This window comes from Cervus canadensis, chromosome X (assembly GCF_019320065.1).
Source record: "Cervus canadensis isolate Bull #8, Minnesota chromosome X, ASM1932006v1, whole genome shotgun sequence".
In the NCBI taxonomy this organism is placed as follows: Eukaryota; Metazoa; Chordata; class Mammalia; order Artiodactyla; family Cervidae; genus Cervus; species Cervus canadensis.
In genome coordinates this window covers 16553739-16571695 of record NC_057419.1, presented here as the reverse complement: position 1 = coordinate 16571695, position 17957 = coordinate 16553739, and the positions used below count along the sequence as shown (strand labels likewise).

At 41.8% G+C, this 17957-nt stretch overlaps 1 protein-coding gene across 1 annotated transcript; it reads left to right on the top strand.

Annotated features, from left to right (window-relative positions):
• Window positions 1-3918: 3918 nt before the first annotated feature.
• LOC122435417 (60S ribosomal protein L12-like) lies at window positions 3919-4481 on the top strand. Its single transcript, XM_043459578.1, has one exon. It carries the CDS (start codon window positions 3934-3936, stop codon window positions 4429-4431), a length of 498 nt encoding a protein of 165 aa, XP_043315513.1. The 5' UTR covers window positions 3919-3933; the 3' UTR covers window positions 4432-4481.
• The last annotated feature ends 13476 nt before the right edge of the window (window positions 4482-17957 follow it).

Below are 17957 nucleotides of genomic sequence, written 5' to 3'. Positions count from 1 at the left end.
AGCAGCAGCAGCAGCAGTATTTGGCTTATGTATTGAGGTGCTCCTATGTTGGGGGCATAGATATTTAAAATTGCTATGTCTTTGGCTTGTACTGATCCCTTCATCACTATGTAGTGTCCTTCCTTATCTCTTATAATCTTCTTTAATGTTGAAAAGGACTGTTTCCTTGATTTCACTTTCTGTTTTCTCATTGTTAGTGTATCGAAATGCAAGGGATTTCTGTGTATTAATTTTATATCCTGCAACTTTTCTATAGTCATTGATTAACTCTAGTAATTTTCTGGTGGTGTCTTTAGGAGTTTCTGTGTACAGGATCATGTCATCTGCAAACAGTGAGTGTTTTACTTCTTTTCCAATTTGGGTTCCCTTTAATTTTTTTTCTTCCCTGATTGCTATGGCTAAACCTTCCAAAACTATGTTGAATAGTAGTGATGAGAGTGGGCACCCTTGTCTTGTTCCTGACTTAACGGTAAATGCTTTAAAGTTTTCACCTTTGAGGATAATGTTTGCTGTGGTTTTATCATATATGACTTTTATTATGTTGAGTTGTGTTCCTTCTGTGCCTGCTTTCTGGAGCGTTTTTTAACATAAATGCTTGTTGAATTTTGTCAAAGGCTTTCTCTGCATCTATGGAGATAATCATATGGTTTTTATCTTTCAGTTTGTTAATGCAATTTATCACATTGATTGATTTGCAAATATTGAAGAATCCTTGCATCCCTGGGATAAAGCCCACTTGGTCATGATGTCTGATCTTGGGAATATGTTGTTGGATTCTGTCTGCTAGAATTTTGTTGAGGATTTTTCATCTATGTTCATCAGTGACATTGGCCTGTAGTTTTCTTTCTTTGTGACATCTTTGTCTGATTTTGGGATTAGGGTGATGGGGGCCTCATAAAATGAGTTTGGGAGTTTACCTTCTGCAATTTTCTGGAAAAGTTTGAGTAGGATAGGTGTTAGCTCTTTAAGTGTTTGGTACAATTCACCTGTGAAGCCATCTGGTCCTGGGCTTTTGTTTGTTCAAAGATTTTTTTATTACAGTTTCAATTTCCATACTTTTGATGGGTCTGGTAAGATTTTCTATTTCTTCTTGGTTCAGTTTTGGAAGGTTATACTTTTCTAAGAATTCGTCCATTTTTCCAAGTTGTCCATTTTATTTTCACATAGCTGTTGATAGGAGTCTCTTATGATCCTTTGTATTTCTGTGTTGTCTGTTGTGAATTCTCCATTTTCATTTCTAATTTTGTTGATTTGATTCTTACTCTTTTTTCCTGATGAGTCTGGCTAATGGTTTGTCTATTTTATTTATCTTCTCAAAGAAACAACTTTTAGTTTTGTTTATTTTTTCTATAGTCTCCTTTGTTTCTTGTTCACTTCTTTCTGCCCTAATTTTTATGATATCTTTCCTTCTACTAACCCTGGGGTTCTTCATTTCTTCTTTTTCTAGTTGATTTAGGTGTAAAATTAAGTCATTTATTTGACGTTTCTTTTGTTTCTTGAGGTAAGCTCTTGTTGCTATGAACCTTCCCCTTAGCACTGCTTTACTGAATGGCATAGGATTTGGGTTGTTGTGTTTTCATTTTTATTTGTTTCTATGCATATTTTTATTTCTTTTTTAATTTCTTCTGTTATTTGTTGGTTATTCAGAAGCATGTTGTTTAACCTCCATATGTTTTTATTTTTAATCGTTTTTTCTCTGAATTTGACATCTAATCTTACTGCATTGTGATCAGAAAGGATGCTTAAATGATTTTGATGTTTTTGAATTTACCAAGGCTAGATTTATGGCCCAGGATGTGATCTATCCTGGAGAAGGTACCATGTGCACTTGAGAAAAAGGTGAATTTCATTGTTTTGGGGTGAAATGTCCTATAGATATCGATTAGGTCTAACTGGTCCACTGTATCATTTAAAGTTTGTGTTTCCTTGCTAATTTTCTGTTTAATTGATCTATCCATAGGTGTGAGTGGCATATTAAAGTCTTCTATTCTTATTGTGTTACTGTTAATTTCCCCTTTCCTACTTGTTAGCATTTGCCTTATGTATTGAGGTTCTCCTATGTTGGGTGTATATATATTTATAATTGTTATATCTTCTTCATTTGATCCTTTTATCATCATGTGTCTTTCTTGGTCTCTTTTCACAGTCTTTCTTTCAAAGTCTATTTTATCTGGTATGAGTATTGTTACTCCTGCTTTCTTTTGGTTTTCATTTTCATGACATACGTTTTTCCAACCCTTAGTGTTCACTCTATATATGTCCCTTGGTTTAAGGTGTGTCTCTTGTAGACAGCATGTGTAGGGGTCCGGTTTTGTAACCATTTTACAATACTTCCTTTGTCACGTATCTATCCATTTGTCCATCCCTCTAGCCAATCATCAATGGGCCTTTTTCCTTGGTGCATTTTCTGATAAATTGCAGACATCAGTATGTCTCTCCATAAGTATTTCAGCAAGCCTGCCATTAAGTAGCAGAAAAAGCAATCACACCCCACTGCAGTACTCTTGCCTGGAAAATCCCATGGACAGAGGAGCCTGGTAGGCTGCAGTCCATGGGGTCGCGAAGAGCTGGACACGACTGAGCACACTTTCACTTTTCACTTTCATGCATTGGAGAAGGAAATGGCAACCCACTCCAGTGTTCTTGCCTGGAGAATCCCAGGGATGGCGGAGCCTGGTGGGCTGCCGTCTATGGGGTCACAGAGAGGCGAGCATGCCTGAAGAGACTTAGCAACAGCAGCCATTAAGTATTGAGCCATGTTTGTTTACAGCAATTTTCTTTGGATATAAACCTTACATATAATGAAATATACCAGTCATTTTTTCCCAGTGACGTTACTTTTTCTTGAAGTATAGTTGATTAACAGTGTTGTGTTCAGTTCAGTTGAGTCACTCATTCATGTCCAACTATTTGCGACCCCATGAACCATGGCACGCCAGGCCTCCCTGTCCATCACCGACTCCCGGAGTTTACCCAAACTCATGTCCATTGAGTCGGTGATGCCATCCAACTATCTCATCCTTTGTCATCCCCTTCTCCTCCTGCCCTCAATCTTTCCCAGCATCAGGGTCTTTACAGATGACTCAGTTCTTCACATCAGGTGGCCAAAGTATTGGAGTTTCAGCTTCAACATCAGTCCTTCCTGTAAAATAAAGTCCAAGAAAATAAAGTCTTTGACTGTTTCCCTTGGCTCCCCATCTATTTGCCATGAAGTGATGGAACTGGATGCCATGATCTTCGTTTTCTGAATGTTGACTTTTAAGCCAACTTTTTCACTCTCCTCTTTCACTTTCATCAAGAGGCTCTTTAGTTCCTCCTCACTTTCTGCTATAAGGGTGGTGTCATCTGCATCTCTGAGTTTATTGGTATTACTCCTGGCAATCTTGATTGTGGCTTGTGTTTCATTCAGCCTGGCATTTCTCATGATGTACTCTGCATGTAAGTTTTTTTGATGGTTTGTTATTCATGTATGGAAACAAAATTGATTTGTGTGTACTCCATTTTTGCAACTTTACTGAATTTATCTTTTAACATATTTTTGAAGTAATGTAGAAGATCGTGAAGCTAAAATCTCACTGTTTCTCCTGCAATCCAGATCATCCACAGGTCCCACAACTTAGTGGCTACTAACACCCTCTTCCCACGATGCTTCTTAGTACTAATACCATATGGACTCCTACAAGGGAAATAAGTGTCACAACTTCAGTTGAACTTGGTCTGATAAGTCTTGGCCTCTATAACAACTTTTGATGCCTGTCTTACCTGATTTCTTGAATGGTATTATCATGGTTGTTTTGAAAATTAACTCACTTTCCACCAATTTAAAATGTATAGAAAGCTTTTAGCTTTTGGCTTTCCGCTAGGAGGAGGCAAAGGAGCAACTTTCTTCGGTCATCCCGAATCCGGGTTCATCCGACACCAGCTGCCTCCACCATGCTGCCTAAGTTAGACCCCAACGAGATCAAAGTCATGTACTTGAGGTGCACCAGTGGGGAAGTCAGTGCCACATCTGCCCTGGCCCCCAAGATCGGCCCCTTGGGCCTGTCTCCAAAAAAGGTCGGTGATGACATCACCAAGGCAACGGGTGATTGGAAGGGTCTGAGGATTACAGTGAAACTGACCATTCAGAACAGACAAGCCCAGACTGAGGTGGTACCTTCTGCTTCTATCCTGATCATCAAAGCCCTCAAGGAACCACCAAGGGAGAGAAAGGAGCAAAAAAACATTAAGCACAGTGGAAACATCACTTTTGATGAGATCGTAAACATTGCCCGGCAGATGTGGCATCGGTCTCTAGCTAGAGAACTTTCTGGAACCATTAAAGAGATCCTGGAGACCGCCCAGCCTGTGGGCTGCAATGTTGATGGCCGCCACCCTCATGACATCATAGATGATATCAACAGTGGTGCAGTGGAGTGCCCAGCTAGTTAAGAACTGCAAAGGAAAAAGAAAAATAAAGGATCATTTGACAACCAAAAAAATAAATAAATAAATAAAATTTTAAAAATAAAATGTATAGAAAGCTTTTAATAATGGCAAAAAAATATTCATATTTGCCAATTCACCCAAAATGTTCAGTGTGTTCTACCCAAAACAGTGACACTCTCCTGAGGACCCAACACCTAGCCCCCGCCGCCCCCCCCCCCTCATGAGGAAATCATGATTTCTGTGTTATAATTTAATACACAGGTCCACTTCTACTTTCACCTGCTGTCCCAGCTGTGTGAAGATATATTTTTCCATCCTGATCCAATTTGCTTTTCTTGGAACCATTACTGAGTTTTCCCCTCATTTGGACAGCCTTGATGGATTTAAACCAGACAAGATGAGTATGGGATCTGGTTGGCCTTTTATGATATGGCATTTCTCATTAAGGATGTTTTTAATATTCATTTAAATTGTAACAATTATGACCACTACACTTTTTTCTCATTGTCATTAAAAATACAAAACAAAAAAAACACAAAAAAAAACAAAACAAAAAAAAAAAATACAAAACATGGCATTAACCATTTAATTCATTTTAAGTATACAGTTTTGTGATATTAATTACTTTCACATAGTTGCCCAAATAAGTTAAATAATGTGTGTACCTCATGTGTGCATGGGAGATACTCACATATATATATATATATATATATATATATATATGTATATATATATAAACACACCAGAGTCACACACACATCTTTATTCATTCACCAGTTGTTGGATAGGTAGGTTGCTTTCACATCTTTGCTGTTGGAGTAGTGCTGCTATGAACATAGTGATGAATGTATCTTTTCAAATTATGGCTTTGTCTGGATATATGCCCAGGAATGGGATTGCTCATTCATATGGCAACACTCTTTTTAGTTTTTTGAGGATCCTCCGTGCTGTTTTCTACAGTGGCTGCACCAATTCCCACCAATAGTGTAGGAGATTTCGTTTTCTCCACCCCCCAACCAGCATTTGTTATTTGTAGACATATTATTGATGCCATTCTGATGACTATGAGGTGACAGCTCATTGTGGTTTTGATTTGCATTGCTCTAATAATTAGCAGTGTGGAGTGTATTTTCATGTGCCTGTTGATCATCTGTATGTCTTCTTGGAGAAATGTCTATTTAGACCTGCCCATTTATTTATTTATTTATTTATTTTGAGATGCATGAGCTGTTTGTGTATTTTGGAAATTACACCTTTTAGGTGGCATCATTTGCAAATATGTTCCCCCCAAAATTAGCACAGGTGCTGGGACAAGCAAATCCCACATGAAAACAAAGTTGGACCCCTACTTCCCTTTCTATATAAAATGAACTCAAAATGGATCAAAGGCCTAGATGTAAGAACCAAAATTATACACCCCATAGAAGAAAACATGAGAGAAAACCTTCATGACCTTGGATTTGGCCACGATTTCTTAGATCTGCTACCAAAAGCACAAACAATAAAAGACAAAAGAGATGAGTTAGACTTCTTCAAAACAAAAGCTGTTGTGCACAAAAGGAGTAAGGAAAAAGATCCGCCATCCAAAATGGCACAAGATGTTTGCAGATCATGTACCTGATAAAGGTCTGTAGCCTACAAGCCAAGACCCCACTGGTCCAGTGGGGTGCCCGTGGGGCCCCTCCCGTCCCAGGTGATAAGGGGGTTTCAGGCCCCACAACCTTGGGCTGGACACTGGTCATCCTCAGCACCCTCAAGGAGTGAGTTCTGGATGGTTTTGAGTCCAGTTCCTTCTCATCACTGCCCTCAAAGACTGGAGGCTTCAACATGTATCCAGAAGAACACAGAGTCTTTGCAAGTCTTTGAGAACCAAGAGACCATCCTCCACTTTCTTGAAAAGTGCATCTTACTTCATAGAAGTGACCTTTTCCAATGTGGCTCCTGTGTTCTCCCACCATTTTATTTCTCTGAAAGTGGTCAGGGCAGTTTAGGTGTCTCCAGTCCCCATACCAGGTGACAAGGACAGTGGGACCAGGTCCTGGTGGTCCTTCTTTTCACTGGATACTAACTCAGACTCTCAGGTTGAGATTGAACATGGATGCCCCTGCTTCTCCATCAAGAATTCTCATCTCCTCACCTTCTCTTTTCCTCTTGCTTTTCAATCTCAGATTTACCTGATAGTCACCACTCACAGTTCCTGCAGAGCCCAGAGATTTCTCCTGAAGGAAAAGTTCTATGAAAATCAGAGGAATAAATAAAGTATGCAGATGATTCCTACCTCACGCTGATGCCTAGAGGGTGACGAGAGTGAGTGTTTTCTCATGAGAATTGTAAAATCCTCCAAGTAATAGATCACTGGGGGGCATCCTGTGTCTTCCTGCTCATTCTAATAATGTTCTTGAATTTTAATTCAGTAAAAATTTATCCTATAAATACACTGAAGGGGAGATCCATTTTAAAATGTTATTGAAGTAACTCCAAGGGTTTTACACCAAATAGGGACACAGAACCTGAGGTCAGACACTGGCTGAGAGATTACCACCCTGAGCCACTGTCCCTTGGAGGGTGGAATGGCTGAGACCATCCTCCTGTAGGTAAGCCTCCTCAGGCACATCCTGTGTGGGACCACTGCACCACAGAATCTTAGATTGGCCAATGGCAGGCAGCTGGCAAGAGATGAGGAAAACAGGAAGCTGCCCAGCAACCTGGGACAACTCCCAGGCAAGAACTTAGTAAGGGTCAGCATCAGGTCGTTAGTGCAAGCATCAAGGCCTTAGAGACAGTGTCAGGACCTTAGAGATAACTTGAGGGCCTTAGCAAGAGTCAGTTCAGGCTGTTCATTAGGGACACTTCAGAGACTTTCTTAGGGACATATTCAGGGCCTTAGTTATGGACAGGATCAGAGGGATATTTAGTGACAACATGGACTATGAGGGACAGCATCAAGGCCTAAGCTAGGGACAGTGTCAAGGCTTCAGTTAAGTTTGTTCCTTATGGATATCTCAGGGCTTTCAATAGGACCAGCATTAGGCCTGTAGTTAGAACCCATGTCAATGCATTACTTAGTGACAAAATCAGGGTGTTACTTAGGGGGAAAGTCAGGTCATTATTACTGAGATTGTCAGGGCCTTAGTGAGGAGGAGGTTCTTGACCTTATGAAGGGACAGGATCAGGGAAATAGGGCCATTGTCAGGTCATGAATTAGGCCCACAAATAAGCTGTTATATAGGTAAAGAATTAGGTTATTAATGACAGTGTCAGCGCCTTAGGTAGAGTCAGCATCAAGACCTTAGTTAGGAAGAGCTTCAGTTCAGTTCAGTGGCTTTCATGTCCAGCAGTTTGCGACCCAATGGGCTACAGTATGCCAGGCTTCCCTGTCCATCACCAACACCCAGAACTTGCTCAAACTCATGTCCATTGAGTCGGTGATGCCATCCAACCATCTCATCCTCTGTCATCCCCTTCTCCCCCTCCTTTGAATCCTTCCCAGCATCAGGGTCTTCTCAAATGAGTCAGTTCTTTGCATCAGGTGGCCAAAATATTGGGGCTTCAGCTTCAGCATCAGTCCTTCCAATGAATCTTCAGGACTGATTTCCTTTAGGATTGACTGTTGTGATCTTCTTGCAGCCCAAGGAACTCTCAAGAGTCTTCTCCAACACCACAGTTCCAAAGCATCAATTCTTTAGCACTCAGCTTTCTTTATAGTCTAACTCTCACATCTGTACATGACTACTGGAAAAACCATACCTTTGACTAGATGGAACTTTGTCAGCAAAGTAATGTCTCTGGTTTTTAATATGCTATCTAGGTTGGTCATAGCTTTTCTTCCAAGGAACAAGTGTCTTTGAATTTCATGGCTGCAGTCCCCACCTGCAGTGATTTTGAAGCCCAAGAAAATAAAGTCTCTCACTGTTTCCATTGTTTTCCCATCTGTTTGTCATGAAGTGATGGGACCAGATGCCATGATCTTACTTTTCTAAATGTTGAGTTTTAAGCCAACTTTTTCACTCTCCTCTTTCATTTTCATCAAGAGGCTCTTTAGTTCTTCTTCAGTTTCTGCCATAAGGCTGGTGTCATCTGTGTATCTGAGGTTATTCATATTTCTCCTGGCAATCTTGATTCCAAATTGTGCTTAATCCAGCCTGGCATTTAGCATGATGTACTCTGAATAGAATTTAAATAAGCAGGGTGATGATATACAGCCTTGATGTACACCTTTCCTGATTTGAAAACTGACCTTTTCCAGTCCTGTGGCCACTGCTGAGTTTTTCAAATTTGCTGGCATATTGAGTGCAGCACTTTCACAGCATCATCTTTGAGGATTTGAAATAGCTCAACTGGGATTGCATCACCTCCACTAGCTTTGTTCATAGTGATGCTTCCTAAGGCCCACTTGACTTTGCATTCCAAGATGTCAGGCTCTAGATGAGTGATCACGCCATTGTTGTTATCATGAAGATCTTTTTTGTATAGTTTTTCTGTGTATTCTTGCCACCTCTTCTTAATATCTTCTGCTTCTGTTAAGTCCATACCATTTCTGCCCTTTATGGAGCCCATCTTTACATGAAATAGTCCCTTGGTATCTCTAATTGTCTTGAAGAGATCTCTAGTTTTTCCCATTCTATTGTTTTCCTCTCTTTCTATGCACTGATCCCTGAGGAAGTCTTTCTTTTCTCTTCTTGCTATTCTTTGCATTCACATGGGTATATCTTTCATTTCTCCTTTGCCTTTAGCTTCTATTCTTTCCTCATCTATTTGTAAGGCCTCCTCAGACAACCATTTTGCCTTTTTACATTTCTTTTTCTTGGGGATGGTCTTGATCACTGCCTTCTGCACAAAGTCATGAACCCGTCCATAGTTCTTCAGGCATTCTATCAGATCTAATCCCTTGAATATATTTGTCACTTCCACTGGATAATCATAAGGGATTTGATGTAGGTCACACCTGAATGGCCTTGTGGCTTTCCCTACTTTCTTCAACTTAAGTCTGAATTTGGCAATAAGGAGTTCATGATCTGAGCCACAGTCAGCTCCCGGTCTTGTTTTTCCTGACTGTATAGAGCTTCTCCATCTTTGGCTGCAAAGGATGCAATCAATCTGATTTCGGTATTGACCATCTGGTGGTGTCCCTGTGTAGAGTCTTACCTTGTGTTGTTGGAAGAGGGTGCCTGCTATGACCAGTGTGTTCTCTTGGCAAAACTCTTGTTAGCAGGGCAAAGGTTAACAGGAAGAGTATCAGGAACTCAGATTCAGCAGCAGGACATTACTTAGGGCCAGCAACAGGGCCTTAATTAGGAGCAGTGTTAGGACCTCAAAGATAACTTCATGGCCTGAGTAAGAGATAGTTCAGGCTGTTAGTTAGATGTACTTCTGTGACTTTCTTAGGGATATAGTCAGGGCCTTAGTACTAGGATCAGGTGTATTTTGTGACAGCTTAGGCTATAAGGGACAGTATCATGGCCTCAATTAGGGGCAGTGTCAGGGTTAGGGAAGGGTTTAGGGCCTTCATAAAATATAGTTCAGGCCTTAGCTAGGGTCAGTTCTGGGGCTTAGTTAAAGACAGTTTCAAGGCTTCAGTTAGAGATAACTTGAGGGCCTTAAAGAAGTTCAGGCTGTTACTTAGCAGCATCTCGGGACCTTAATAGGGCTAGCGTCAGGGTGTTAGTTAGGGACAGCATCAGAGACCTACTTTGATACATATTCAGGGCCTTAGCTACGGACGGGATCATGGCAAAAGCAGGCATATTGAGGCCTATTAGGGACATCATCAGTGCATTAAGACGAGGCTCAGGGTGTTATTTAGAGGCAAAATGAGGGTGTTTGTTCGGGAAAGAGTCAGAGAATTGGTTACAGACAGTATCAGCCCTCAAGTAGAGGCTCCGTCAAGGCCTTAGTAAGAGCATCAGTGCCTGAGTGAGGCAGTGCATCAGGCCTTCACTTAAAGGTGGAGTTAAGGGATTAATTAGGGAGAGTGTCAGGGCCTCAGAGAAAACTGGAAGACCTTAGAGAAAGACACTTTAGTGTCCCAGGGACACTGTCAGTGTTTGTTAAGACCAACATCAGGGTTTTAGTTAGAGAGAGATTTAAAAAGACAGTTTGGGAAAGCTCAGGCCATCACCGACTGCTCAAGCCATCACAGACAGCTCAGGGCCTTAGTTAGGGAGAGAGTTAAGAGGACAGATTGGGAAAGTTCAGGCCATCTCAGACAGCGCAAGGCCATAGTCAGTGTAGGGTCAGGGCCTAGTAGTGAAATCGAGCAGGACACTGTGGGGCTCCTGGGCACAGAAGACTTTCCCATGTCCCCTGTTTCTAGTTGGGAATAGACTCCCAGCTCCATGACCTACTGCTCCAAAGGGCAGATTGGAAGAGGTGCTAATCAGGGAAGGGAGGGGATCCAGAGAGAGGGAAAGAGCCCTCAGTTCAGTTCAATTGCTCAGTCGTGTCTGACTCTTTGTGACCCCATGAACCACAGAACGCCAGGCCTCCCTGTCTATCACCAACTCCTGGTGTTTACCCAAACTCATATGCATTGAGTCAGTGATGCCATCCAGCCATTTCATCCTCTGTCATCCCCTTCTCATCCTGCCCTCAATTTTTCCCAGCATCAGGGTCTTTTCAAATGACTCAGCTCTTCACATCAGGTGGCCAAAGTATTGGAGTTTCAGCTTGAACATCAGTCCTTCCAATGAACATCTAGGACTGATTCATTAGGATGGACTGGTTGGATCTCCTTGCAGTCCAAGGGACTCTCAAGAGTCTTCCCCAACACCACAGTTCAAAAGCATCAATTCTTCAGCACTCAGCTTTCTTTATAGTCCAACTCTCACATCCATACGTGACCACTGTAAAAATCATAGCCTTGACTAGATGGACCTTTGTTGACAAAGTAATGTCTCTGCTTCTTAATATGCTGTCTAGGTTGGTCACAACTTTCCTTCCAAGAAATAACTGTCTTTGAATTTCATGGCTGCAACCACCATCTGCAGTGATTTTGGAGCCCCCAAAAATAAAGTCAGCCACTGTTTCCACTGTTTCTCCGTCTATTTGCCAGGAAGTGATGGGACCAGATGCCATGATCTTAGTTTTCTGAATGTTGAGCTTTAAGCCAACTGTTTCACTCTCCTCTTTCACTTTCATCAAGAGGCTCTTTAGTTCTTCTTCACTTTCTGCCATAAAGGTGGTGTCATCTGCATATCTGAGGTTATTGATATTTCTCCCGGCAATCTTGATTCCAGCTTATGTTTCATCCAGCCCAGAATTTCTCATGATGTAATCTGCATATAAGTTAAATAAGCAGGGTGACAGTATACAGCCTTAACGTACTCCTTTTCCTGTTTGGAACCAGTCTGTTGTTCCATGTCCAGTTCTAACTGTTGCTTCCTGACCTGCGTACAGGCTTCTCAAGAGGTAGGTCAGGTGGTCTGGTATACCATCTCTTTCAGAATTTTCCACAGTTAATTGTGATTTACACAGTCAAAGGCTTTGTCATAGTCAATAAAGCAGAAATAGATGTTTCTGGAACTCTCTTGCTTCTTTGATGATCCAAAGGATGTTGGCAATTTGATCTCTGGTTCCTCTGCCTTTTCTAAAACCAGCTTGAACATCTGGAAGTTCACGGTTCACGTTTGCTGAAGCCTGGCTTGCAGAATCTTGAGCATTACTTTACTAGCATGTGATGAGTGCAATTGTGTGGTAGTTTGAACATTCTTTGGTATTGCCTTCCTTTGGGATTGGAATGAAAACTGGCCTTTACCAGTCCTGTGGCCACTGCTGAGTTTTCCAAATTTGCTGGCATATTGAGTGCAGCACTTTCACAGCATCATATTTCAGGATTTGAAATAGCTCAACTGGAATTCCATCACCTCCACTAGCTTTGTTCGTAGTGGTGCTTCCTGAGGCCCACTTGACTTCAGATTCCAGGATGTCTGGCTCTAGGTGAGTGATCACACCATCGTGATTATCTGGCTCATGAAGATCTTTTCTGTACAGTTCTTCTGTGTATTCTTGCCACCTCTTCTTATATCTTCTGCTTCTGTTAGGTCCATACAATTTCTGTCCTTTATTGTGCCCATTTTTGCATGAAATATTCCCTTGGTATCTCTAATTTTCTTGAAGAGCTCTCTAGTCTTTCCCATTCTATTGTTTTCCTCTATTTCTTTGCACTGATCACTGAGGAAAGCTTTCTTATCTCTCCTTGCTTTTCTTTGGAATTTTGTATTCAAATGGGTATATCTTTCCTTTTCTCCTTTGCTTTTCACTTCTCTTCACAGCTATTTGTAAGACCTCCTCAAACAGCCATTTTGCTTTATTGCATTTCTTATTCTTGGGGATGGTCTTGCTCCCTGTCTCCTGTACAATGTCATAAACCTCCGTCCATAGTTCATTAGGCATTCTATCAGATCTAGTCCCTTAAATCTATTTCTTACTTGTACTGTATAATCATAAGGGATTTGATTTAGGTCATACCTAAGTGGTCTATTGGTTTTCCCCACTTTCTTCAACTTTAGTCTGAATTTGGCAATAAGGAGTTCATGATCTGAGCCACAGTCAGCTCCTGGTCTTGTTTTTGCTGACTGTATAGAGCTTCTCCATCTTTGGCTGCAACGAATGTAATCAATCTGATTTTGGTTTTGGCCATCTGGTGATGTCCATGTGTAGAGTCTTATCTTGTGTTTTTGGAAGAGGGTGTTTGTGTTTTTAAATTTTTCCCCATAGTTGACATCTAATCTTGCCACATTATGTTCAGCAAAGATGCTTGGAATGACTTCAATTTTTTTAATTTTCCAAGGCTAGATTTATGGCTCAGAATGTGATCTATCCTGGAGAAGGTTCCATGTGCACTTGAGAAAAAGGTGAAATTCGTTGTTTTGGGGTGAAATGTCCTATAGATATCAATTAGGTCTAAGTGGTCCATTAGATCATTTAAAGTTTGTGTTCCCTTGCTAATTTTCTGTTTAGTTGATCTATCCATAGATGTGAGTTTGGTATTAAAATCTCCCACTATCATTGTGTTACTGTTAATTTCCCCTTCATATTTATTAGCATTTGCCTTACACATTGTGATGCTTCTATGTTGGGGGCATATATCTTTATAATTGTTATATCTTCTTCTTCGATTGACCCTTTTATCATTATGTAGTGTCTGTCTTTGCCTCTTTACATGGCCTTTATTTAAAAGTCTATTTTATCTGATATGAGTATTGCTACTCCTGCTTTCTTTTGGTCTCCATTTGCATGAAATATCTTTTTCCAGCCATTCACTTTCAGTCTGTATGTGTCCCTTGGTTTAAGGTGGGTCTCTTGTAGACAGCATGTATAGGGGTCTTGTTTTTGTATCCATTCAGCCAGTCTTTGTCTTCTGGTTGGAGCATTCAACCCATTTACATTTAAGGTAATTATTGATAAGTATATCCCGTTACCATTTACTTTGTTGTTTTGAGTTCAAGTTTATAAACTTTTTCTCTGTTTCCTGTCTAGAGAAGATCCTTTAGCATTTGTTCAAGAGCTGGTTTGGTGGTGCTGAATTCTCTCAGCTTTTGCTTGTCTGTAAAGCTTTTGATTTCTCCTTCATATTTTAATGAGATCCTTGCTGGGTATAGTAATCTGGGTTGTAGGTTTTTTTTCTTTCATCACTTTAAGTATGTCCTGCCATTCCCTTCTGGCCTGAAGAGTTTCCATGGAAAGATCAGCTGTTATCCTTATGGGAATCCATTATATGTTATTTGTTGCTTTCCCTTGCTGCTTTTAGTATTTGTTCTTTGTGTTTGATCTTTGTTTATTTGATTAATATGTGTCTTGGGGTATTTCGCCTTGGGTTTATCCTGTTTGGGACCCTCTGGGTTTCTTGGACTTGGGTGGTTATTTCCTTCCCCATTTTAGGGAAGTTTTCAACTATTATCTCCTCAAGTATTTTCTCATGGCCTTTCTTTTTGTCTCCTTCTTCTGGGACTCCTATGATTCGAATGTTGGGGCATTTAACATTGTCCCAGAGGTCTCTGAGGTTGTCCTCATTTATTTTAATTCTTTTTTCTTTATTCCTGTCTGCTTCATATATTTCCACCATTCTATCTTGCACCTCACTTATCCTGTTTTCTGCCTCAGTTACTCTACTGTTGGTTCCCTCCAGAGTGCTTTTGATCTCAGTTATTGCATTATTCATTACTGATTGACACTTTATAATTTCTTCTACGTCCTTGTTAAACATTTCTTGCATCTTCTCAATCCTTGCCTCCAGTCTCTTTATCTTTAATTCCATTTTGTTTTCAAGATTTTGGATCATCTTTCCTATCATTATTCTGAATTCTTTTTCAGGTAGACTCCCTATCTCCTCTTCTTTTGTTTGGTTTGGTGGGCATTTACCACGTTCCTTTACCTGTCGAATATTTCTCTGCCTTTTCATTTTGTTTAGATTGCTGTGTTTGGGGTGGCCTTTCTGTATGCTGGAAGTTTTTTGTTCTCTTTATTGTGGAGGTTCCCCCTGTGGGTGGGCTTGGACTAGTGGTTTGTCAAGGTTTCCTGGTTAGGGAAGCTTACATCAGTGTTCTGGTGGGTGGAGCTGGATCTCTTCTGTCTGGAGTGCAGTGAAGTGTCCAGTAGTGAGTTTTGAGGTGTCTATGGGTTTAGTGTGACTTTGGGCAGCCTGTATATTAATGCTCAGGGTTATGTTCCTGCGTTACTGGAGAATTAGCATGGTATGTCTTTCCCTGGAACTTATTGGCTCTTGGGTGGAGCTTGGTTTCAGTGTAGATATGGAAGCTTTTGGATGAGCTTTTGTTGATTAATGTTCCCTGGAGTCAGGAGTTTTCTGATTTTCTCAAGTTTTGGATTTAAGCCTCCTGCCCCTGGCTTTCAGTCTTATTCTTACAGTAGCCTCAAGACTTCTCCATCCATACAGCACTGATGATAAAACACCTAGCTTAATGGTGAAAAGATTCTCCACAGTGAGGGATGCCCAGAGAGGTTCACAGAGTTATATGAAGAAGAGAAGAGGGAGGAGGGAGACAGAGGTGATCAGGAGAAGAGGGTCAGTCAAAAGGGGAGAGAACAATCTAGCCAGTAATCAGCTCCCTAAGTGTTCTCCACAGTCCAGAACACACTTTACAGAGTTAAGTAGAGAAGAGAAGGGGGAGGGAGGAGATAGAGGTGACCTGGGGGAGAAAAGGGAGAGTCAAAAGGGGAGAAAGCAATCAAGCCAATAATCACAGCCCTAAGTAAAAATGGGTACTAAAGATTAGATTCTTAAAGGTACAAAATAAAGGTAACAAATACCAAAAAGCAAAGATTAAAAATCTAGAGTAGAGGTTAGATTCTCAAAAATACAATATTAAAAATACAAAACAAAATCAGTAACAAAAACTTATAAAAAATGTACATGTGAAATTTGCTTTAAAAATAGGGTCTTTTTTTGCAAAGTAATAGTAGGTTTTAAAAATGAAAATTAAAGGAGTAATAAAGAGCTTAAAAATAAAATAATTTTAAAATGATAATTGTAAAAATATATCTAGGAGTTTTTCTGGAGCTGCTGCTGGCAGTGTGGGGTCAGTTCAGTTTCAGATAGTTCCCTGTTCCAGCTTATACTTCTTCTCAAGGTCTATAGGCCCCTTCCAATGCTTAGTCAATGCTAACTACAGGGTTTTAATCTGCTGCACCTGTCACTTCCAGAGCGGCTCCCTCTTCTTTGTTTATTTTACCTTCCTCTGTTTGCAAGTCTCTTCAGTGTCTAATTTCCACGCTGACACAAGGGAGTGAAGGTGGTCACTTATTTCGGCTCACTTGTTCAGTTGTGTTGTGGGGAGTGGGAACACTGCAAACAAGTATCACTGGCATGTGTGGGGAGTGCTCGTGGTGTATGGACCACAAGGGGTTTGCCCCAGCTCATGATGGCCTGTGCTTTCCCAGTCTACACTGCTCAGGCTCCAGGTTGCTCTGCAGGGGAACTGTCCAAAGCTGGCCCTGCATTTTGTGCACTTCCCTGATCTGAGCTGCTCAGGTTCAGGTTCTCGGGTACTCCAAAAAGGCACAGACTGGGTTGGACCTGCATTTTGTGCCCTTCCCAGGTCCAGGCAACTCAGGCGACCAGGTGCTTGGCAAGCGCACTGCCCCAGGTGGGCCGGGTGTCTTAATCACCTCCCTGGTCCCAGCCGCTTGATGTCCCATGTGTGCCAGAAGAGCACTGTCTCAGGTGTGCCATGTGTCTCTTCTGGGGGGGGCTGATCTCAGGCTGCCACCCTCCTGGCAGATGTCAACCATCCAGGATCCCAGGAAGATGTGGTTAGCAACTGGGAGCCTGCTCACAGTTTGGTGGAGGATGCCGTCTCTGGGGCCAAGATTGCCACTCGCCTTCCAGCTCTGGCTGTCGCCCGCCTGCCTCTCTGCCTCCAGCGGGGTGAGGGGCCAGTCCACAGCTAGCTAGCTCTCCTTTGCTGTTCACTCAGTCCTTTGTTCTGTAAGCCTGCCAGGCTGTGCCTTAGGTTAGAGCTTTCATAGGACAGTTCTCTCTCTCTCTGGCTATCCCACAGTTTGGGTTTCTATCTCACCTTAGTTCCCTCAGATTGTCCTCAGGGCATTCAGGCCCAGTCCTTTCCCCAAACATGCAACCCATTCCTCTCCTGCTTGCTGTGGCAGATGTGAGTGTCTGGGCTATTTCTCAGCTGGGAGTTGTGGTTAAGGCACATATTCTGTGGAATTTTTCCCCCCTCCTGGTTATGTTGCCCTCTGCGATTCCAAAATTTCCCACAGACCTGCTAGTGAGAGGGTTTCCTGGTGATTGGAAACTTCTCCTTCTTCACGACTCCCTCCCCAGGATGGGTGTCCTTCCCTAACTCTTCTGTCTCTCTTTTTGTCTGTTATATTTTATCCTACTTCCTTTCGAAGAGAATGGGCTGCCTTTCTGGGTGCCTGATGTCCTCCGTCAGCGTTCAGAAGTTGTTTTGTGGAAGTTGCTCAGCATTCAAATGATCTTTTGATGAATTTGTGGGGAAGAAAGTGGTCTCCTCTTCCTATTCCTCCACCATCTTAGGACCACCCCGCCTCCTACTTTTAAATATTTGTTTAATCGGCTGCACTGGGTTTTAGTTGTGGTACACAGGGTCTTCAGTTGTGGCATGTGGGATCTAGTGCCCTGACCAGAGGTTGAACCTGGCCCCCTGTGTTGGGAGCTCAGAGTCTTAGCCGCTGGACCAGCAGGGAATGCTGCAGCATTCTCCTTTTTTAAAAATAAGTTATTTATTTTTGGCTGTGCTGGGTCTTTGTTGCTATGTGGGCTTTTCTCTGGTTGTAGGGAGTGGGGGCTACTTGCTAGTTTCTGTGCTTGAACTTCTCACTGTGGTGGCTTCTCTTGTTGGGAAGCATGGGCTCTAGGCACTTGGGCTGCAGTAGTTGGGCACAGGCTTAGTTGCTCCACAGCATGTGGGCTCTTCCCAGATCAGGGATTGAACTCATGTCTCCTGCATTGGCAGGCAGATTTTTAACCACTGCAGCACCAAAGAAGTCATTCCTCTCCCTCTTCCTGCCAACCTCCTACTTTAAAA